The sequence below is a fragment of the Harpia harpyja genome, chromosome 19 (genome assembly GCF_026419915.1).
Source record: "Harpia harpyja isolate bHarHar1 chromosome 19, bHarHar1 primary haplotype, whole genome shotgun sequence".
NCBI classification, from domain to species: Eukaryota; Metazoa; Chordata; class Aves; order Accipitriformes; family Accipitridae; genus Harpia; species Harpia harpyja.
In genome coordinates this window covers 12,690,889-12,715,096 of record NC_068958.1, presented here as the reverse complement: position 1 = coordinate 12,715,096, position 24,208 = coordinate 12,690,889, and the positions used below count along the sequence as shown (strand labels likewise).

Here is a 24,208-nt window from a genome sequence, read left to right as displayed (position 1 = left end):
CAGTGCTGTAAATGAGAAAACCTGGTAAATCAGAGATCACCGAATCCAGCCCCAGTGGGAGCTTTGGTAACGACTGGACTGGTGCCTCCAGTGAGATGGCTGATGACGCTCCTCACTGTGGTGGTGATACTCAGCCTGGGCAAGGCTGAGAGTCCCAACATGGGTATTTCATCCTCACCCACTGGGGTCTCGAAATCTCAAAAACACAAAACATCTTCCCAAGCCCTCCCTCTCCTTCTCCCCCTCTCTCTGGGCTGAGGAGCCATGGCAGGAGCCAGGTCCCACCTGGTGCACTGCCACCTATTGCCCTTGAGGATCCTCCACCACCTGGCCCTGCCAAATGCCTTCCCTGTGGGGAAGAGAGCCTGTCTCTGCCTCCTGCATCTCCTCCAGCCATGTGTGCCCATGAGGCACCTCTGCTCCACCAGCAACCTCTGGCTTAGAGGCTCCTGCCATGACTCCCCTCAAGCACACGGACCATCCCAGCGTCCCTCTGGGGACACAGCCTGGCCACGGGGACTGCAGCAGAGGGAGCGGAAAGGGTTTGGCAGGAGCATCAGCTCCCAGAAAGTGTCAGGAAGGCCAGCCCATGATTAACAACTAATTAGGAAATGTCTGTCATGATTATTATCCTAACAATCCTGGTAAGAAAGGCTCCTTACCTTAGGAAAAAATGGATGTTGGCTCCAACAGTCCCCAAACGTAACAGCCCACTGTGGGAAACTCCAGACTTTTGTAAAAACAAATAACCTCAGTTTTGCGCATGAGTTTTTATTTTTAAATAAGCCAAAGCCAACTGAATGATTTTTCACGTAGCTCTGTAACCTGTGGGCCCATTAGGCCTGGCAGGGCAGGGAGGGAGGGGGCCAGGCACTTTGCTCCACTGGGGGTGGCCACTGCCTCTGTCCAGGAACAGGCGCCCCATGTCCCAGCCCAGCTTAATCTCCCTATTGCCTCAGGCTCCTCCTTATAGCACAGCAACAGCCAAAACCCTTCGCAAATCTTCCATTAAAGCAATAAACGGAAGCATAAAGCCATGGAAGGGGACTAGTACCATTTCATCAGGTGATCTTATTAATCTTTCTTGGACTTGATACCAATTTACAGCAAGCCGAAATCACAAGCAATGCCAGCATTGGATTCAGTGCCCCAATTGGATAGTTAGGTGTTTAATTTAGTATTGCAATTAAATGGGATCATTGTTTATCAGTTGCTAAGGTATATTCAAAACTGATACAGTGGTTAAGAAGTAATATTTTAAATATATCAGAATTTGCCTAGAAAGACATTCCCAAGCAATACAATGCCACTCTCTAATGAACAGGTATTATTCAAGTCCAGCTCTAAAGCCATTAGCCTACATACTCCTTTTTTGGCTTTCCAGTAACTCCCTTTAACTTCAGGAGCTCAACTCAAAAGACTAGGAAATAGATCAGCTAAAGTATGCAAAATGGAAAGTGGTCCATAACTGAGACGTGCTGTTACAGGGATAACCACAGGGATCCTCCTCCGGGGATCAGTGAAAAGGGAACTTCTCCATTTATATTGACAAGTATTTTCCAGCTACGACAGCAACCAAATACCACTTTATTTTTTTCAAGAAATCAATGAGCACAGACAAGCCATGACTAGAAATTCAAGAAATTAGTATTGCCCTGAGTTAAGTACATTAAGAAAACAAATAGCCAGAAAGAAAACGTACCATGCAACCAGCAGTTCAAAGCACGTAGAGCAAATGGCGTTTTAGGACACAGTTGTGTCACCTGCAGTTGCGAGGTGCCTTTGCGGGTCATGGCCATGCTATGGCACCAGAGCCTTCCCCAGCCACCCAGCAGGACACCTCGCAAATTTGGGACCCGGTGCTCAGGGATGATCCGGTTTAGCACTTGCTGAGGCTGATAACCAGCGCTCAGCTTTTCCTCTCTCCATGGCTGCCCCCAGGAGGGATGTCAAGCCTGTATGTGTGTCAAGCTCTCAGCAAGGGCTTCTCCAGCTCATTAATTGCACAGCTAAAAGTAATCAGAATAAAAATATTGAGCAGTGAGGAAGGAGCACGAGCTTGCTTTCCCTCTTTCTAAAAATCCCTGGATTTTCTTTTACGCCAGCAACTCCACAGAAAGCACCTTTCCCAAAGAAAGATGTAAAAGTATGTCCAACACGTCCACCATGAGTCCTCGCAGCAGAGCTGCTCCACAGCCAGCATCCTGGCCCTCCTTTGGGTATCACTGTCCCAAATAGACCCAACTGAGCACAAGGTCCTGGGTGTCACCAGGTCACACATGGCTGGCGGCAAATCCATGGGCATCGGCATACCATGGCTCTCATGTCCCTTAGGCGAGTCAAGATGATGCTCACTTGGAAACCACGAGCTCTCTGTTTACTTCATCTCATATATGGTGACTAATTCCATCATTCAAATAGCTGACGATGATGAAAACAAGTGGAACGATCAGGAAGGAAATTAAAAATAGCCCTCATGTGGCACTGTGTCAAGCGTTCATGTTTAGATTTTAATTTTATTTTTTTATTCCAAGCTTCTTTGATAAAATATTTTCCCATGCTGAATACACTTGGAACGTCCCCTCCATCACGGCATTCCTGACGGATGAGCCAGGCTGTCACAGATCCTATGCCAGAGCTGTATTCCCTCTGCTCCGTGATTCTCACTCCCACATCCACACCTTTGGGACCTGGAAGTCATTAATCATTGTGCACCAGCCAGGAAGGTACCTCTGAAGGCAGAAACACCATCTTGGACACAGTATGGGAACAAAACTGAGACTTTGACAGCCAGCATGAGACTGGGACCACACCTCTGCTTGGATCCTGCACTGTGTAGCAGTAGGTAACATTTTCAGCAGGGAGATTTTCCGGCCATAAGACTAAATGATCTTGGTAGAAAGTGGATGTTTTGCTGTCCCACTGGCTTTCTCGCGTCGGCGCAAACTCAGTGGAGACCTGAGGGGTCCATCTTACTCATCTCCTTCAGGCTGGAGATGCCTACAGCCAGGCTCGGCTCATGCTCGGTGAAGGGGAATGGGGTGATCTGTCCCACCCAAAGCAGACAGCTGCTTGAGGCTAAAGCAAATCCTGCCCCAGATGTCACTGCTGTGGAAGGTCTCAGAGGACAGCCCCCATGCTGCACCCAGGCCACCGAGAGCCCCCCGGCCACCAGGCATAAACTTCCCTACCATTTCCAAGTTCTGCATTCCTTGGAAACATCTGAAACAAAACGATAGTCTGATTTCAATGTCTTTGAACAAAAATGTTTTTTCTGTCTTTAAAAAACTGCAAATCTAAATAACATTTTTCATTTGCCTTTTTCACCACAAGCAATTACTAGCTTTTGGGGTTTATTTCAATTTTTTTTCTTTCTTTTTTTTTTCCCTTTCAGACACCTTACTGCAGGCGCAGGTTCCAAGAGCAAGCTGCCAAGGTCTCATCATGCAAAATTAATGAGTTGCAAAAATAGGAAAGACCCCTCTGTCCCCAGGCTCCCACCGCTCACTTATCACCTGTACAGGAAACATAAATATTTACAGCTTCTCTATTTAGGGGGGTGCATTAAAATCCCATTCGTTAAAAATTGTTAAAAGAAATCCAAGGGTGGAGGGAATCCTGAAAACAGCATTTACAAGGAAAAATGTATGTCAGGCTGCTTTGGTTCCTTCTGCGGAGGCCCAGGGACATGACTGTGGTATCAGTGATAAACTGTGAAGGATTGTGATGCCAGCCTGTCTGCCATGCGCCTGCACCCACACACTGTGACTTTGCAGAGAGCGAAGATGCTCAGCTCCAAGCAGGACAGGAGGATGCAGCAGCCACATGCCCCAAAAGTCACTTAAATTTTCTCTGACATAGTAGGCAGGGAAGTGGTGACCAGTGCATTCTGGGAAGAAGGTGGTTTTATGGGTCAATTAGTGAAAAACTAGAAATCTGCCTTCCCAAAGTAGTGGGAAAAGCCCATACTCATAAATATCTTTAAAACCTTCCTGCAGGCAGGTACAGCCTGGCATCCCGTGGTGAGACAGCCTGTGAATGCGCATCCAGAGACCAATATCAGCCGCTTCCAATTAAACATTATAACTGAGTCACCTGCCTGCATGCTTCTGCTGATGGAAACAGGCTGGTGATTTGGATTGAGGTGGTCTTTTCCCACACATAAACCCATCACATCTTGCTTTGCAGTGGGGAAGGATGAGTACCGTGAGTTCCTCACCCATCATTCCTACAGGTTGTGGAGACAAATGTTTTGAGTTCCTGCTCCACCTTGGACTTTTGCTTTAGGGTCCTAGGAGGGACCTTGTCTCCCCACGGGCTGCCAAGGAGCCTGAACAACCCACTCTCATGGAGACATCTCCACTGGGGATGGCTGAAGCTCAGCCATAAGATCTCCAGCCTGGCTCTCTTGGGCACACCACTGCTCCCCACTTCATATTAACCAGCTACAAGACCTACTTCCACCCACCAGCGTTGCCCCCCATGGCTGGGCATGGGCTGCTTTCATCACAGGCAAAAAGAGTCCAGCTTGACCGTCCTTCTATCTGAGAGGCACCTCAGTGTGATGGAGTAATGGCCCTTGGGACTCTGGAGAAAGACTCTCCCTTTAAGGAGAAAGGCAAAGCACTTCGTGCAGGGATTTGTGCTTGTTTTGTCATGGGACACATTACCCTGAACCCAAAAGAGGAAGGAAAAAGGGGGGGGGGAGCTTTTGCCTTTCTGGTGGGAACAGTGTTTGAGTTAACTTTGTTTCCCTTGGGGAAAGGCACCAAAATAACAGAGGAAGGGGGGAGTACTGGGGCGGGGGGGGGTGAAGCTAAAAAGGCTACGTAATCTGCCTGGGAAAAAACGTGCTCCCAACAGTGCTCGTGAGCCCGTCCATCCGCCCGCCGCAGCGGGCAGCGCGGCCTGCCACGCGGGAGGAGAGCGGAGCACTGCCGGCACGCTGCCGGCACCCAGGGGACACGGCTCCTGGGGGCCGAGCCCCATGCTGATGGCCATGGAGGGACCTTGCTGAGGTTCTGCAGGGCTGCAGGCACCATCTGCCCTGTTCGGGGCTCTCTGAAGGCACCGTGCAGAGGGAAGAGCACTCACTGGGGAAACTGGGGTCTGGAGAAGTTACTTGCTCAAAGCACCCCACACACCAGGCTGGGATGGCAGCCTGCGATCCAGCCTCCCACCACCCAGCTTCTCCACCAGCCTGCCCTGCCTGCACTTAACTTAATGCTTTTTGCTGCAATGCCTGAGATCGGTGTTTGAAGACAAGGCAGGCAGGTCCCCCCACAGGGTTCCTTATGTGGGGAGGTGGATCCCCACCACCATCCTGATGGTCTTCACCTTCCACAACGGAGCATCCCCTGGAGCAGCCGGCACAGGCATGCTGCGCAGGCACTGATGTCGGGCTTTATTCCAAAGCATAAAGCTAAGCAGACCAGCAGATTGTTAAAACCTCATGGTAACATCATTTTTTGCTCACCATAGCATTACTTTTTGTAGCAACATGGGCTAGGAGCCTGCAGAGTGCCAAGCCCAACCAGTGCCTGGTATTCCCATGTAAAACAGAGATTTCCAATCTCTACCTTTTTGTGTCATATCTTGAACCCAGCAGAGAGTGGGTTAAATACCACATCAGCTTTCCCTGGCAAAACCTGCAGAGCTGCCCTTGGAATAGCACAGCACCCCATTGCAGCTACACCTGCACAGAGCAACTCCTGACCCTGACATTGGGGCCTTGGCGGATGGCACCCTCAGAGGTGAAAAATGCAGTCCCTTGCCCATAAGATCACCATAGTGAAGAAAAACTGATGGTGCAACCTGCCAGGAGGCCGAACTGCCATGTCTCCACATGCAGGTGAGCGCAGAGCAGCCCCCTTATCTCAGGGTGCAAGTGAAGAAGTCCCCAGTCTGCTCCAAACTCACCCTGCTCCAAACCCCACAATGACTAATCCCCTACCAGCAAAACCGTTCCCAGGCACCGACCGTTCTCCTCCCAGCTCTGACACAGCACTGGGCACCAAGGACCAGAGGTCACCTACGGCCCAGGAGCTTCTCTGCCTGCCATACCCAGGCAAATTTACCAGCTCCAGTCAAAGCATGGCCACATGCCCTCTGCTCCTCCCCATGCTGCAGTTCGTTGCTTCAGCTCCCACTGGGGAGTGACTCTCCTGCCCACAGTGGCAGCCTCTGCCTGTCCTTGCTATAGAGCTTGCCAACACGATTGCACAGCAGCCTGCTCACACCCCTCGGATTTTCATACACTCCCCAAAGACACTCAAAATCATGAAACTAGCAGGCCAGAGAAGTGGAACAAATCTCCTGATGAAGCTACTGCACACTGGAGTCCAAGCACTATCTCACACCATTGCCTTAGTAGGAAAAATATATAAACCCAGCAGCAACTCCTAAGCACTTCTTGTCCGAATGAACCATATTTTTGCCATGTCCCCCATGGGGTAGGAGGGTGCAGAGAAACCATTTTGTTTTCTTGCAATGTCCTTCCCTTTCTATTCTTCCCCTACAAGCTGCAGGTTGGTTTTTGCTTCTCATGCACCAGCAGCACCAACCACCAGCCCTTTTTGTCACCCCAAATCCCACCTTACATTCTGCTTGCCCAACTTGTATGCATCTTCTCACTGGCTTTACCAAGGCTGCATCTCTATGTTCTCAAGATCTTGCTTGACTGAAGATCACCCACCTGAAACTTGCTCTATTACCCTCTGCATTTTACTGCCTTCAGAGTGCTGTGTTGGATGGGTGGAGAGAGGCTGTTACCATCACTTGAATTGCCTCTGTGCTGAGCGTAACTAGATCCATTTTCTTTTTTAACTTCAATACTAGTATTTCAGTAAATCAGTTTATAAAATATCTTCCTAAGTACTTGGTTGAATTAATAAAAATGACAGCAATGCAAATAAGCACAAAACCACGCAGCTTCAGGACGTAATGCTCTCTGCCTTTGCACTGTAGGAAGCCCAGGAAGTTCCTCTTCATGAATTTAAGCTGAAAGATATTCCTGAACCTACAGACCAGCTCATGCCTGACCTCTGTCCTCCTCTTCAGGACCGAAATAAGACATACACTAATAAACTAGTCCTAGCCAAACTCTGGAGCCCTGTCTTTTTTCATCTTGTGAGAGAAATGAGAGACTGGAAGGGTTTTGGTGACTACTGGCTGTTTCTCCAGCAGCTTCTCTTCCAAAAAACATGAATGGTTTGCATCCCTTAATGGGTGCATTCCTAATTATGTCATCAAAGGGCACAGGATACCTGGGACAGAAGACTACCTGCCAATCTCCAGAGCACAGGGCACACGTACGATGCCACCTGATGAGGACAGGCTGAAGAATATTGTCGTCCAGTGCCTTTGCGGGAGGTTTTGCTGTCTGTCCATCCAAAAACCTGGCACGGCACATTTCAACCACATCTACTTAGGCGTATTTGCAAGCTCAGTCCCATATCATGAGTTTCCTCCCCTTATCCAGCAGGTCACTTAGATACACAGGAAAATGGACAAGGGACTGGCTTGCGGGGCTTGCTCTTGACCAGTCTCTAGTGCCTGGTTTGTATCACAGCGTTATGTTCTGGGCATTTACAAATTGATTTTTAATGAACCAAGCCAGTTTCTTTCTGGGTACTAAATTAGGATTCAGTATTTTGCCACAAGGCTTTGGACAAACGGCCCATTAGATTTTTGCCTTCTGCCTTTGATGAAGTCCTTAAGTGGCTGTTTCAAGAACGTTTCCTTAAAAAGCAAATAAAATATCTGCCCAGTTGCTTTACTTTGCATGCATGTTTGCACGAGCTCATTGACTTTTGTTCCACCTCCCTCATGTCCTGCAGCCCAGGCTGTAATTACAGGACTTTCTGCCTGTGCAGGTGTTGCAGTTATGACCAGCAAACAAGGCAGCTGTGTTTCAGCCCCTAAATGGGGGACCCCCTCCCCGCCCTGCTTTTTAGGAGGTGCTGGGAGGCAGCAGGAGTCTGGCCTTGCAGGTGGGAAAGAAAACTGAGCTGAGCGCCACGCGCCCCTTGGAGCGGTTTGTTTCTGACCTGCACTCGGCTCGCAAACCCCGTCCGCAGGAGGCTCAGCCCTGCTTCCAGGAGAGCTGTTACACCTTGCCGTGGGTGCAGCCCCACTCTCCCATCTCCCTGCGCCCTTCTCCTCTTCCTTCCATGAGCTTTCCTGCTCCCTGGCACTTCATTCTCTTGCAAAGCCTTGTTGCTAACAGACGGGGAGGTGACAGGGCTGGCAGTGACAAGTGACAAAGAAGGCAAGGCCAGTGCCCGGGCACTGCTGTGTCACATTCACTTTGTTCTTTCCCCTGTTCCTCGTACCCCGTCGGATAGCCACTGCTCATGCTGCACCTCCTCGTCCCGCTGTCTCCAGCTGGCCACACGTGGCTGCATGCAAGCACCCTGGGAGAGCAGGGCTCCTCTGTGTCTATTTTTGTCCCTGAGGATGAACACTTCACTCTCACATGCAGAGAAGCAAATGGACTGGTGTTGAACTGGGAACAGAGAGGGGATGGCTAGTGCACTTCCCTGTTTGTGCCTTGCTGTGAGAACCCAGCACCACACTCCTAATTAAGATGTTGTTAAAAATTCAGACCAATTTGGATGCAGTCGGAGGATGTGGGGGTCGCACTCTGCACACCAAGCTGTCCTTGCGCTACTTCACACAGCCCTGCAGAGATGGAGAACGCCAGAGCCGAGTCCCATTTCTTTCCTGGGGATGTGGATCTGGCCGGCTCACACATGCAGATCCATCATCGGCATGAAGGGAGAGGGAAGCATCAGGGAATCACCCTCCTGCGTGGTGCTTGGGAAGCAGCACGGACCACTTGGCCACGGCGCTTGGTCCCGTGCTCTTGGAGGCAGCCGTGGTGACACGTCCCTGGCTCTGGCATGCTGCGTTCACTGTCACCGCTGCCCGGTGGTCCCCCCTGCTGCAAAGCTCTGTGCTCTGATAAAGAGCTAAGGCACTCTCAGAGGCGGTTCTGTGAGAACATTTCTCAGAGGGCAGTGCACTTTTATTTGAAATAATTTTCCATTCCATTTATATCTATATAATAGGAGGTGGCTCTGGGGTCTGAGTTTTCCATAGCCCCAGACCTCATTTCCCTGCCTGGGCTTGACCCCTGCTCAGCTTCCCCAAGAATAACAGAGAAAAGTTCAATGGGAGAGAGCGACCCATGGGGCTGAGCTCCTGCTGCTGCCTCCCGATGCTGCGGGCACACAGTTAGACTCCCCTTGTTAATAGAAGATATTATATATACAGAATATATACATTTATATGTGTATGTTATACACATACTATATGTAACAGAGTATATACATTTAGATGTATATGGGAAAAGCCCTGGAAAGAAATGTACCTGGAAAGAGACTTCCAAGCAAATACGGCAACAGAGGAGCTCAGGACGCTTGCTGCAGTCTTATCTTGGTTCTACAGCAATATATTGCTTGGTAATGGAGATACTATGGTTTGGTACTTTGACAATCGAGAAATTATTCTTTCTGCTAAAAATGTTTTGATTTTACGAAATATTTATTAAAGCAAACTATTGGTTAAAAACACTCAAAAGCATTCTGTTGTTTGCTTGCGTTGTTTGGGAGCAGGGGGCATCCTTCTTGACCAAAAATCCAGTTTCACAGACCAAGGCTGTGAAGGCCAGCGTCCGGGCGAGAAGTCTGCTTCATGTAAAAAACACATTTGAGAGGAAGTGTTCCAATTAGCCCCCATGGCCTCTCGCCCAGCAGCTGCCCTGCCTGTGACACAGGCGATTCAGCCACACTCCTGCTGCCGGAGGGGCTGTCACCCTGCGAGCGCAGATGGGCACCAGCCCAGCACTGGGCTCGTCCCGCCGTGCCGGATGGCCGCTTTTGGCTGAGCCTCCGGGACACAGGGGTGTGATATCTCCTCTTAATCCAACCGCTGCCTTCCCTGGAGAAAGCATGCCATTTCCCTAACCTTAAGCATGATAAATGCACCAAGGTTCTTCGTCTGATAAACCCGGAGACAAAGCGGTTCCCCAAGCTGGCGTCCCCAGGGATGTGCTCTTGGAAGACGTCCACGGGGGGTACATTTTTGTGGATTTCCCCTGCAGGACAGCAGCGTCCAGCAGCACCAACTGCCTTAGCACAGGAGGAGGTAGAAAATGTTTGTGTTTATGTGTCAGAAAAAAACCTAGTATATAAAAATGCCTGCTTAGTCAGATAAGCTTCCATTAAAATCTGGAGAAAGGCAGTATCGTATGAAAAACCCAGCTATTTTTTGCTGCATCACCACTCTCAGCTGACAGAGTTTTAATCATGAACGGCCGTGTCTAGTGTGCACCTTTGAAAACACCACAGCTGCTTTCCAGTTACCCTGCAGCCCGTGCAGTTTTAGGAAGTCTCAGTTACCTATTTCTCTCCTTTCCTTCTCAGACAGCTGCCTCCTGCCTCCTCCCAGAAGGCTCCAGGCACTGGAAGTAGCTGAGCTCACTGAATGGCATCAGGTCCCAGGGACCAGTGCGGGACGGAAAGGTCCTTCCCTCAAAAACTACTCAGGCAGGCATGTGTCATGCATGGGATATTCTTAAACTCAGCTTTCTCAGCAGGAGCTATAGGAGTTCACACTGCCAGGCAATTTGGACCAGTCACACTCAGCTCTTTGGTTGCACAGCCTATGAACAACCATGTTCCCACCTCCCCGGGTCCATCAGGATCCTCCTCCTCCTCCCTTTGCTGTGGCAGAAAGAAGTTGCTGTGGCACTGGGTCTTCATGAAACAAAGGCTCTTCATTTAATTCATGAATTATTTGGTGTCATTTTTAGCTTCTTCACCTGCCTACCTCTCTGTTCAATACATATCTAGTGCAACATCATGGCTATCGATCTATTCAGATACCAAACCTGCCAGTCAAATACAGAAACCCACAGTACAGGTGATGCCCAAGTCTGTTTAGGAGGCACCGAAACAAAAACTGAGAGAAAATGAAACCTCAAGGAATCAGTATGAAAACTAGTGGGCAGAAGTGGGGAAAGAGAAAAAGCTAACATGCCCAGATGCGATGCTTTACACCCTGCTGTGATGGGAGGACTCCCCTCCATCAGTCCAGCAGCTCCTGACAGCCCAGCATGGGCTGTTCTTCTGGTTAAAATAGAAATAAAATAATGAGAATCAAAATATACAAAATTGAGAGTTTAAGAAAACTGCCAGCCCCACAAGAGTTTCCATCATTATACACTTGCTGGACTGTGCCTAAAAGGGACCGACCTGAAAGACGCAGAGGACTTATCTACACCACAGTTAGAAGTGTGACTGCAGGAAGGGACACCCACCTAGGCTGGCACTTAATGAGCTCCAAGCTCATTAAGCCTGAGCAGAGCCTGTTGCAGGTACGGCCAGGATCCCCGCCAGCCTTGCACAGCGCAGCTGCTGAGAGCTGTGCAGCTTTGCTACAGAAACAGGAGCTAATGGAGGGCCGGGATGTGTGTATCCAAACCAAAGACAAAGCGATTCCCAAATGAGCTTTCTGAGTAGGAATGCGAGCGATAATGGATGCTGACAACATTTCAGTATCAGGTCACATCCAGTTTTTCACTTACAGCCTCAAAGGACCCCCAACACAGAATCACTCCATTTACGCTGGACCAAAACCTGCTAAACGCGTGAATTCCTCACCAAGCTGATAACAGCACTTAAACTGACACTTGCAGAACTGTCTCGATCTTCCCTCAACTCCATAGCAAGTTGGTTCCAGGATGGAGGTACTCAGTACACTGGGCACTACACTATACCAGCAGACATATTCCTACAACTCGTGCAACTCCATTGCTCTTTACTGCAAAGATGCCAACACGTGCCGCGGGGCAGAGTAACACGCTGGCCCCACACAAATCATCCCGCACTTCCCAAACAAGACTTTTGGGATGGCTGCAGGTACGTCTTTGCAGCTGGCTGCTTCTTGAACCACCTGATTCAGACAGCTCCACAGCCCCTCAGCACCGACCCGGCTGCAGCTGTCTGCAGACTGTACATCATGGGGTGTTGAGGTGATGGGAGGTTCAGCAGTCACATTGCCGTGTTTGGAAGAGTTACATATTTCAGAGTTTTCAGTAACTCCACAAGATTCACGAAGTGGAAGCAAAACCCAAGTGTGTTTCTGAGTGCAGAGGGATTCTTCTAAGACACTTGTAAAGCTCATGGTGCCTGTAACTGCTAACACCCTTGGCTCTGCTTTGGGCTTTGAATCCACCCCCAGACAGGACATGGTTTTTCCACTTTTAGACGCCTGACTGGAGGTCAGCCCAGCTGTCCAGGTGTGCCCGAGGGTGCCCCCTGGGCCACGCTTGCTCCCTGGGGCAGGACCCCTGCACCTGCAGCTCCATGAGCAACTCTGCAGCCAACACAGGGGCTGAACAAATTACAGGTAGTGTTATCTTGTCATCCCAAATTGCAATAGCAGAAGGGAGGGAGGAGCACCCCGAGCCCACACCAGCTGTAGCTTCTTGCTTTCCTAAATCAAACCAGCTCAAAGCCCTCCACAAGCCCTATAGCGGCACTTTGCTGTAAGGAACAGCCGGCAGTCCTGCCGGGGGTAGGGAAGGGAGCCACGCACATCTCCTCCCTTCTTCACACTGGGGTTGTCAAGCTGGCAGGGAAATAATAAACACTTCTCTAAACTTCCTAAATGTCAAGAAAATATTTACAGGGCCCACTTCTGCAAAGCATGCACGCCAGCCCAAAGGGCACACATGCACACTTTGCCAGGCGCTGCCTGGCATGCTTTTTGCAATGATTTTTATTAAACATTTGTGGTTTTCCTGCTGAAAAACCCAGTGAAAGATTAATGCCAAAAAGTGACTCCTCTGGGGCTGAAACTGTCAGGGAGCCAGGACACAGGGAAGTACGGAGCCTGCATGTCCGTTCCTTCCCTAAGACATTTTACAGCCAGAGAAATAAGACCCAACCTGGCCAGGACTGCAGCACGTTTGGGGGGGAAATCTGTGCTAATGCTGACTGTGCTCTGGAGACACAGAGAAGACTTCAGGCCCACACTCGTGAACATTTTACCAGCAAATAAATTAATATAAAAACATTTCCCATGTATGTAAAATTTTTTTTTCTTTAAAATGCTATTGCTATGGTCTCCATTTTCTCTAGGCTGTAATCGTAACTTTGCAATGCCTCCCAGCTGCTGAAATCCTGTGCTAGGCATGGAAATGGGCTGAACGTGGAGCTCAGCTCCTGGTAGACTTCCAGCATGGGCTGGAGCCACACCGTGATGCAACCAGAACAGGCAGGTTGGCACCAGGACAAGTGACATACCCGGGTTTGGTATATGCCATGGAGCGCCATGGCCCCGCTTCTCTGCCAAACGTTCCTGCCGGTGTGGCTGTGAGGCAGACGAGCGTGAGCTCCTGCTCCAACACCCCATGGGGCAGCAATGGGTGCCCCAGCCTGCGCATGGGAGGGCAGCGCTTTACCGCAGCATCAGCCTTCATTTATTTTCAGCTTCAACTATTACACTTTAATAAAGGTTTTCTAATGAGCTGCTTAGATAGTAATTACAGGCCAGCACTGAAGAGGGAGATAAGTCTTGTGGGTATCTCGCCCCGCAAGAAAGGACCTGATAAGAAAGAACTGAATGATTTTCTTCTGGGATCTATTCCAACGAGCAATTATCCCCTTGATACCATGCTGCTTAATCAGGAGCAGATTGAAAAAACACTTGACAGTGGCTGGTGATGAATGGGCCACTTTCCCAGCATTTTACAAGGGAAGGCTGGAGGCCTCAGTACCTGAGATAGGAGATGATCCAAATAGTGCTGATAGCTCATTTGATTTACATAAATAATAATAAAAATTTTTTTAAAAGCTTCACATGGAAGAATCATCAGCCTCATTTCCTGATGGGTTATCTCAGCTATTCAAAGGGTTTAGGTTTTATTTAATTTCAGGTGCTGGGCTTCAGTGACTTGCTAATGCTGACCAGGAACCTGACTGCAGGTCCTTCGCTGTTTTGAGCACGACGGCTCCTGTTCTGCTGCAAGTGGTTCTCCCCCGGCAATTACACTGAACAGATGAGCCGAGCTGTGACAATTGTGAAGGACAAGATGACTCACAGACTTGGCTAAAAACTTACTAGTTATCCTCTAATGTTGTCGGAGAGTTAAGTAAGCTCGAACATTTTAATAGGCTTATTTTCTCACCATTCTACCGCCTCAGGTGATCCTTTGTGTTGCAACACAAAATACCGTATCATGGGATCATTAGAAAAAAGAAAGGGACGTGTTCAAACTGTCATTTTTTTCTGTCACACTCTGCCAGTGCCAATATCTGGTAGGGACTATGGCAAATGGTACAAGTAGCAAATGGTGCAAATAGCAATAGTGCAAATAGATTTGGCAAATTGCAGAAATAACAGCCAGGAGGGATTTTTTTTTAAGGCTGGAGTATTACTCACTATCTGCAGTGCAGCGTAGCTAGGAGATATAATTGTATAGCAGGACACAGGGAACAAAACCCCAGTGCTCACATGCATATAAGGAGCACAAGCAAGGACACATCAAGGGGTGCAACCATGGGAGTAGAAGCATATGTCCCTTCTTTAACTGGCAAAGACAAAAGAAAACCTGCAAACCTGTCGTCTGCACAGTCAGACCTTGATTACAGGAGATCATACACACAAGGAGTCCTGAATGCGGGATGGGAAGGGACTTTGTGTGTTCCTGAGGCTGGGCTTTGCTCCTGCAGTGCCATGTCCTCTAGTCCCCGCAGAAATTGAGTTAGGGTTTTTTCACAGTGGGACAAGGTGTGGAAACCTGCTTTCTTGGGGATTCGGAGCCTCCTAATTTCCAGCCTGGCTTCATTCATGGCACTTTGCACCTTCATTCCTGTGTACTGTTGTCTTAGCTCCACATCTCTCTGCCATCCTACGTCCATGTCAACCCTCGCAGCCAGCACTAGCAGGGAGAGCCCCTCGCAGCCAGCCCCTCTCCTTAGCTGACCACACCAGGCTTTTTTAGATCTCCTCTTGTAAGGCAGCATCTTCATTTCCCTGATCTGCCTACAGATTTCCCTGGAGCTCCCATCTGACTTCCATCTGTTGGGGACCAGAACTGGACACTATCATCACACAGGGGTTACCCAAGCAGGGTAAAGTCGGAGCAAAGACCCTTCTAGCCCAGGAAACCTGCCTTGGACACTCACTGGGCACTGACGCTCAGGGCACAGTTTCACGGCACAGCGGAGCCATCTTCAAAGCTCCTTGCTGCCAAGAGGGGACTTCTCAGGAACACCCCTTCCCTGACCCCCTCTCAGTGCCTGCTCACACCCTTGGACTGGTCCTGGCACAACCTCAGATCACAGAGGAGCCATTCACCTTGCAAGCATGGAAATACCACCTCCTTTTTTTTGGCCAGGTTTGTTTTCTGCTGTTGCAGTGCACTGAACTGGCTTCCTGGCTGGTCACAGGAGACTCAGCGGCCGCTTGAGCTCAGGAGGGCGCACCAAGGAGAGGTAGGTGGAGTGGGACCTTCTCCTTCGACAGCAGTGACATGTTAAAGTTAGTCAGGTCATCCAATGAATCACATCCTGTGAGACAGAAAGGAAAGCAGGGCATGGAAGAGTGAACGCTCCTCAGGTTTCAAGCACAAACACTCTCAGGACATCAGGGGACACAGACAGCCCCGTCACAACATCCCACAACCAAAAGCGGGACCCCTGCACCACACATTCGGTTTCTACATCATACCACAACAGGCCCCCAAACTCAACTATGCATCACACAGAAAAGGGCAGCGCTTCTTCTCCTCCCCTCCCTCCTCTGCCCTTTTCCAGTGGCTCAAGGGCTGACGTGTGCACAGGTGCCTTTCGCATTGTTGGAGTCTGTCTGGCTCCAGGTGATCATCGGCTCCACACCAGAGCAGAAATCCAAGCTGCACACCCCTCTGTGCCTGACTCCTTGACTCTGTCATTTCACCTCACTCCTTGTTTTCCTATTCTGAAGGGCATCCAGTTCTTTGTGCGTAATTTCCCCCAACTCCTTTGTTATGATGATGATTCCCAATTACGGGTAATTACCAAATTTCATTAGCACTTTCTGTGTTTTGTGCCAAGGCCATTAAAAATGTGAAAAAACATCATTTCCAAGGCCAATTTTTGAGAAACCCATCTAGCACAGTCTTCACAGCCCAGCACCTTCCTCTTCCAATTGATTTAATATTTCTCCTTTACTGAAGACCAGACAAATTAGATATATCCTGTCTGCTTTGTCGAGAAGATCAGTTTTTTTACCTACTCTGGCATCATTTACGTTCAGAAAATCCGTATCTCATCTTATCCATTTTCCATGTTCTTAATTATTCTCTATTTTAATGTTTATTCTAAAGCTTTGCATACTAATAGATTCAGACTAATAGACTCCTACGTGCCAAGAACACATTCTCCCTGCCCCAATAAATAGACCTCTATTTGCTGTTCTCCAGCCAAACCATCCAACCCCTGTGGTTTGACAGATTTATTACAAACCCTTCTTCCGTGACTTCAGCTTTGTGCCAGCCCCTTCTCATTTCTGGAGGAGACGCTAGCTGGTCCTACCTGTTTGCATGCTCGAAGATCATTGACTGCTGCTTCCATGTTGGTTATGGCATCTCCCATCCCCATACACCGCCACCCATCATCCTGCCTCTCTACCCTTGGCCAGCATCCCCATCGCTACCAAAAACCTGGGCAAAGTTTTCATTTTGTTTCTTTCAGGACTATACGTAGATTATCTTTCATCTCTGTCCCATCCTCAGTGCATATCAGCCCCACTTCCCTTTTCATTTATACGTCTGCACAGTTTCCAAGAGTTGTGCAACCCACCTTTTGCTATTTCCTTTAATAACCTTGACAAGATTGGACTCTGCCTTACTTTCAGACTTGCTTGCTTTACCAAAATTGCTTTTTAGTACTGGTCTTTTCTCTGTTGCCTGTGGACTCCCTGATCTCCCTCAGCAGCACCTCTTCCTCCCACCCACCAGCCCCGTAGCCCATTCCTTGTCCTTTCAGATCCTCAAGACCCTGCCTCACCGCCATGGGAAATGGGCAGGGCTTGCTGTCAGCAGGAGGGAGCTGCTGGTGACTCACAGTCTTCCTGGCTGCGAGGCCATGGGCCATCCTGTTTGTGTTGGGCCAGGGGAGCAGGAGCCTTCACAGGAGAACTTAATGCTACCTTGGACCTGGCAAGTGGGCAGAGATGTCCTGCCAGAGGGAGCGATGATGCTCAAAATGTGCCCATTAGCCAAAGCCCTCCATGCTGCTTGCCTTCTGCAGTGCCGAGCCCATACTTGGCTGTCAGAGGAGCAACTTGGGCAGGTGCTCATGTCTGCCCCAGCCAGCCTGGTGCAGCTCCAGGGGCTGGGGCAGATTCTTGGAATCAAACAGAACTCGATAATCATTATTATTATTTTTAGATCTTTCCTTTCAGCTACTCTCCAAAGCAGGCTGAGGCTCTGCTGAGCCGTGCAGCACAGAGTGCCTTTAGTGCATACCCACAAATATCCACAAAATTGGAGGAAAGAGGTAGGTGGGAGGAGGGAAACCCTAGGAACTTGCCCTGGGAAATAGCTCTGCACTAGCATGTCTTGCTGGAGGAAGAGTGCCCCGGTCACCAACAAAGGCTTGCCGTGCAGCAGCAGCACTGCCAGAGGGTCCTGCCCACACACCCAGCTTGCGGATACCCGCGGTTGCCGGAGCAGAGAGCAAACCCCCCAGGAGCAGGACTCCAAACCTGTAGTTCTGCATGAAGTCACTCCTCTGGAGCACCTTTTCTGGAACAGCTCTCCCCTCCGGCAGGAAGAGAAACGGGAGCTTGTTAGTCAGCTGCGTGCTCCAGCCACAGGCTGTTTGTGCACCAGGGCTCGGGGCTTCACTACCTGAGAAGGTTTTTTACTGGAGAGGAGGAAAGGAAAAGTGCTTCAAAAGAGGACTAGAAGCATTGCAGCTCTTGGAATGGCTCCAGCCTTGGCTGGGAATTTGAGACATGCCTCGGAGGGGATGGGAGTCCCCTTGGAAGATAATCAGAGATTTCTAGTCTCTCCTACTTCCTTCTATTTACAAAGTCAGCGAAGCCAGAAAGCTGGTTCTCCACCCCAACCCCACATGTGACAGCCTCTCTGCTCACGGCAGGACTGAGGGACACCTCGATGTGAGGCTCCTGATGGCTCCTTGGGAGCTACAGCCACTGGGGGAAGGGGGCATCAGGCTGCAGGAGAGTTTCCAAGCCCCCACTGCGGCCAAGAGCAGGGCAGTGAGATGCAGTGCTGGAGCCATCTCACTTCCTAAGGGCTCGTCCCCATCACGGGACACACATCCCATGGGCACCTGAGATGCTGGGGCAATGCTAGCCCTTGTAGCATGAGGAAAGACCACTCCGACCATCTCCTTCTGTTCAACCAGGGCTGCCCATGGTGTGCCCAGTGCTGCGCTGGCTCCTGCCAGCCCTTGGTTGGACAACTGTCTTGTTTGCTCCCCTCTCAGCCTGCCAGCCTCACATCGGCCTATTATAGAATCATAGAAACATTTAGGTTGGAAAAGACCTTCAAGATCATCGAGTCCAACCATCAACCATGCCCACTAAACCATGTTCTGAAGTGCCTTGTCTACGCACTTTTTGAATACCTCCAGGGATGGTGACTCAACCACTTCCCTGGGCAGCCTGTTCCAATATCTGACAACCCTCTCAGTAAAGCAATTTTTCCTAATATCCAACCCAAACCTCCCCTGCCACAACTTGAGGCCATTTCCTCTCGTCCTATCTCCAGCCACCTGACAGAAGAGACCAACACCCACCTCACTACAACCCCCTTCAGGGAGTTGTAGAGAGCGATAAGGTCTCCCCTCAGCCTCCTCTTCTCCGGACTAAACAGCCCCAGCTCCCTCAGCCGCTCCTCATAAGACTTGTGCTCCAGGCCCCCCACCAACTTGGTTGCCCTTCTCTGGACACGCTCCAGCACCTCCATGTCTTTCCTGTAGTGAGGGGCCCAAAACTGAACACAGGACTCGAGGTGCGGCCTCACCAGTGCCGAGTACAGGGGAACAACCACCTCCCTGTTCCTGCTGGCCACACTATTTCTGATACAGGCCAGGATGCCGTTGGCCTTCTTGGCCACCTGGGCACACTGCTGGCTCATATTCAGCTGGATGTCAACCAGCACCCCCAGGGCTTTCTCTGCCGGGCAGCTTTCCAGCCACTTTCCCAGCCTGTAGTGCTGCATGCAGTTGTTGTGACCAAAGTGCAGGACCCAGCACCTGATCTTGTTGAACCTCATACAATTGGCCTCGGCCCATCAACCCAGCCTGTCCAGACCCCTCTGTAGAGCTTTCCTACCCTCACACAGATCGACCCTCCCTCCCAACTTGGTGTTGTCTGCAAACTTGCTGAGGGTGCACTTGATCCCCTCATCCAGATCATTGATAAAGATATTAAACAGAACCGGCCCCAACACCGAGCCCTGGGGAACACCACTCGTGACCCGCCACCAACTGGACTTCACCCCATTCACCACAACCCTCTGGGCTCGGCCATCCAGCCAGTTTTTCACCCAGCAAAGAGTACACTTGTCCAAGCCACGAGACGCCAGCTTCTCAAGGAGCATGCCATGAGAGACAGTGTCAAAGGCCTTGCTGAAGTCGAGGTAGACAACATCCACAGCCTTTCCCTCATCCACTAGGCGGGTCACCTGGTCATAGAAGGAGATCAGGTTGGTCAAGCAGGACCTGCCTTTCGTAAACCCATGCTGACTGGGCCTGATCCCCTGCTTGTCCCGGACTTGCCATGTGAGCACACTCAAGACGAACTGTTCCACGATCTTCCCTGGTACCGAGGTCAAGCTGACAGGCCTGTAGTTCCCCGGATCCTCTCTCCGACCCTTCCTGTAGATGGGCATCACATTGGCAAACCTCCAGTTGCCATTGGCAAGGTCTCCAGTCATCTGAGACCTCCCCTGTTGACCAGGATTGCTGATAAATGATGGAGAGTGGCTCTTGCCATGCTACAGCAACCTGCCCGTGTCTGCAGTTTCTCTGAGCCATTGCAGTGCTTTATAGGCATAGTGGTGCTGGCTGGACTGGCAGGAACTGGGCTGGAAGGGCTCATCCAGACCAACAAGTCCGGTGTCCATTAATCACTGGCCGCTCGCAGCGTGAAGGTCTCTGCAGCAAGTCTGTTCTGCATGTCTGCACTACAGCTGTGATCCTGCAATGGGCGAACTGCATTGGAGGGATATTCTCCAGCAAGAGAATTTAACAGCCATATTTAATAGCTGTCTGCCCTCCCCTCTGTGCGTGCTCAGGGGAGATCCCTTCCTCTCCATACATTTCCTTTCACTACCTTAACAGAGGAAGAAACCCCAAACATTTCTCAGACTCCAGCTCTTGCAATACTGGATTAAGTTTAACGCAGAACTTTTCTGCACCCAGCAGCAGAAGAATTAAACACCAGCAGGATGTGGATGACCATGCACCCTCTGTGCTTCATGGGACCGGGAGTCAAAGCAACATCCTCCTCCTCTGCAAGATGCTGAGGGATCCCAGGAAGGGCTCTTGGATGAAGAAATCCAAGCAAAACCCCCAAAGCAGCAGAGGGACCTGGGGTGTTTGCACAGAGGCTGCTCCCTACTGACATTTCCTTCTGGTTCAACTTCACAGATTGACCTGGAACCTCACACTGCATCTTGTAGGCAGCAAAATCCCTCCATTCACAAAGTCCCAGGGCCTTTGGGCTATGTCCATGTTGGGTAGAAAAACATAATCAGATTCCTCAGGAGAAGTCAGACACAAGTTCAGGGAATAACCGGAGCCTGATGACACATTATAGTCACAGTGATGTTTATACAAAGCAGTAAAGGTCACACACTGACTAAGTAACTTGGGTCTAACAGCTAAGGGCAGCCAAGAGACACATAAGAGTACCCCTGGCACCTTACAGGGCACAGAGCCATCACTTTACCCCCACATGCCTCAGTTTCCCTAGCTCTACCAGTAGCTATAGGAAACTGGTTGCTTTTCAAGGGCATGGAGAGAGCTCATTAACCAGTGGCAAGAAAGCAGCTTGAGACCCTCCAAGGGCTGCTGCTAGAGCCACACCAGAAGTTGCTGCACCCCAAGCTGGTTCACAGCACTCAGCCGAGAAGGAAAGTTCAATCCCTGTTGCAAATACTTGGCAGAACAACTGACTGACTGGGCACTGGCTAATGCTGCTCATCCACAGCTGTGTTGTCTTGGACCTCCCCCAGCCCCAGCTCCCATCAACAGGGGCATGAACTGTGAAAGGAGTGAGAGAGGCTTTAAGTGCCACAGATTCCCCTGGCACTGCCACAGGAGGCATCCAGCTCTCTTCACTGCTCCTGTCAAGAACTGTTTTCCAGCCAGGAGGCTCTTCCAGCACCGATGTACAGAGACAGGAATCCACAGCAAGGCAGGAACCCAAGCGCACGGGCTGAGAGGGGCTTTGACACTCATTTTCCCATCAAAGGAAGTGCAACGTCCTGCCTTCACCCAAAAATGCAATACATGCTCTCACATCGCTCCCCTAAAGTGTAGGCTTCACCGTCCCCTTTCCAGTTCCCAGGCAGGCGCGCGGTGCTGTGCCTCACCGAGGTGTGAGTAAGGATTCAGACATGCAAATATGAAGGCAAGCGTGTGCATGTTGCAACAAGGAGGAGGCTGTTCGGCACAGGGACTTGGCTCCTCTTGTGAACAGATTCAGGGAACATGCTCATGAAAAACCTAAGTCTCCAAATATTTTATTTTGATCCATGAGCCTGGCAAGATCTCCTGTGAACATCCACTCAGTTGGGACTACATGGGCCTCAGAGGAAGAAGTGGGAGTGGTAGGAAGTCAGAGACAGACCCGAGCAAGGCTCGGGCTTGGGTTTGGGCAGACTGCTGGGAAACCAGAGGGTACGGCTGGAGTAGAAACACAGGGAAAGGCCTGAATTTTCCTCTGAAATGCAAGGATGCTGAGCATGCTGTTTCAGTCTGAAAGGGATGCTGCTCCCTCAGCCCCTGCGTCCTGCAGCTGCCTCTCACCTGGGAGACACATGGGCGTGTCTGGGGTCAGAATGGTTCCTCCAAACACTCCTGCCATGACGCTAAACTGAAGGGAAACTCTCAGTAGCATAGCGCTGTAGATCTGTTGGAGAAGCAGAGCCTTTCACTCTTTCTAAATAAACATAGAAGCCTTGATATTTAAGGACAAAAAGCTTTTCTACTAATGGCTCTTGGTTTGTGTGTTTGAGCAAAGGCTTCTTGGACACTCCTCCAGGCTGACTGAAGAACTGGGGATCAATAACAAGCTGAATGGATCCTGCTTGGCACAGATCAAAGCACGGCGAGAGGTACCAGCATCCAGTCAGCAAGCTGTGATGGAGCAAGACGCATCCTATCTTGGCTCAAGAACTTCATGTGATGAGGAATCAACCCTCTTCCTAGGGATGTTGCACACACCAACAGCAAAGCCCAAATCTTACATCCTGTGAGGATGAGCAAGGAGCTCAGCTTGACGTGGCCTTGCTGGACTTCTGCAGGACAGCAAAAATGAGCCTATCCCTTCTTCGAGTGGTAACTGGAGAGAGAGTGCTCAACTCAGCAGCCAGCACATCATCTGTATGGGACATGGATTTTCAAATAGTCTTGATGGCTCAAGTGCCAGTCTCTGCGTGACACTGATGGCCAGTGTCAGTGTCCATCGGCATGGCCCGCGGTACCTGCAATGCCCTGCAATAGTTGAGGTGAGCACAGCCCCTTCATCTCCAGGCTGCCAGCACATTCACACAAAAATGTGAACTGGTTGTTCATACATCTAGTGGTTGGTTGAAGCAGAAATGGCATGTAAGAAAAGGGAAAGCAGCGGGTCGGACTCTCCTTCCAGGGAAAATCCAGGAAAGTCCATGGATATAAAGAGCTGAGAAGAGCTGAGACAGTGGGAACATGAAATCAGCCAACTGCCCTTCTGCACTGAGACATGAAATTCAAATGAGGCCCCAGTGGGAATCTAAGGCAAACTCACCGCCAGGATAAAGGCTGCCTTTCGCATGGCCAGCAGCGACTACATTGCAAACCCGTGAAGTCAGTATCGATTTCCATTCACGCGTACAGAGAGGCTTCAGAACAAGCCTGTGACATGGAAGATGCTGTGACTGGGCTCCCAGTACCCTCCAGTCTGGTGCATTTTGTGATTACTGACCTTACTGTGGGAAGCTCAGGCTGAGGAAATATGCTCCTTTTTACTCCACGCCTCCATGAGAAACTAAGGGTATTTCTGTTGAATTAGCCCGGGTGGCTGCTTTCCTTTTCTGCACAGACCGGAGTGAAGTGCAGAGATGTTCAGACCCCAAGCCTCAGCTGTGGCTCCACGTGATGGATTATTTATTTCTGTAACCAAACACTAGATATATCATCTAAAACAGAGATGTTAAGAAGAGCCTCAAACCTTCTATCTTTATTGTTCTTTCCCCTTTTTTTTAAGTGTACAGGATAAAGAACAGCAGAAACAGGTGAATGGTTTCATTATTTGGGAAACCCTCCTGGCAGACATACTCAGCAGAGTGGACTCAAGCAACCTCCTGTTCCTTACTCTATGTTGGACATTTCTGTAGCTGTCTCATATCTGGAAGAAAATCTCTGATCTCCTGTCAACCTTGGAGTTTGTATATTTACATTTGTCCAAATCCAAGGAGAAGCCATGAAAAGCACTGCTTTTTGTTGGGAATTAGAAAAGAGGAAAAGCTTGAAGAGGTGAGGTGACCGCTGGTGAGTCCACAGCAGCATGACTGTGCCATCATCTATCCAAACCAAACACTGACATCTCCACCTCAGCTGCTCACTTCCAGCTCAGTGCTGCTGTTCAACATGCGCTCTAGGGACAGGGTCTTGCTCTCATTGCCTGGTTAGCTGTGGGAGAGTCAAGTCCTCTTTCATGACTCAGCTCGGAGTCGCTCAAAACGATGATGTCTTCCTACCCGACCCCAGAGAGGCAGGGATCTAGAAACATGTTTCTTTTGTTCATTTGAGGAAACTCCAGGACATGCTCAAGCCAGTATCTGGTTCAAAGGAGAAAGGTGAAAGCTCAGAAATTAGGACTTTAGCAACCAAAATCCCCATCACCCCCCCCGCCGGGACCAACTGTACACCCAAGGTGAAATAGCCTTAGTGCTAAGAGAGGACTCGATGGCAGG

At 50.0% G+C, this 24,208-nt stretch overlaps 1 protein-coding gene across 4 annotated transcripts in view; it reads right to left on the bottom strand.

Moving 5' to 3' along the window:
* The window catches only part of EXD3 (exonuclease 3'-5' domain containing 3), a 295,489-nt gene that overhangs the window by 60,570 nt on the left and 210,711 nt on the right, over positions 1-24,208 (bottom strand). Inside the window, exon 21 of one of the 4 annotated variants that reach the window (XM_052815035.1) lies at positions 12,219-15,581. The exons of the other annotated variants lie outside the window; for them this stretch is intronic. Within the exon in view, the coding sequence (XP_052670995.1) occupies positions 15,558-15,581 (24 nt within the window). The 3' untranslated portion in view covers positions 12,219-15,557. Of the gene's footprint in view, positions 1-12,218; positions 15,582-24,208 lie in introns of those variants that run through there. 4 annotated transcript variants of the gene reach the window in all.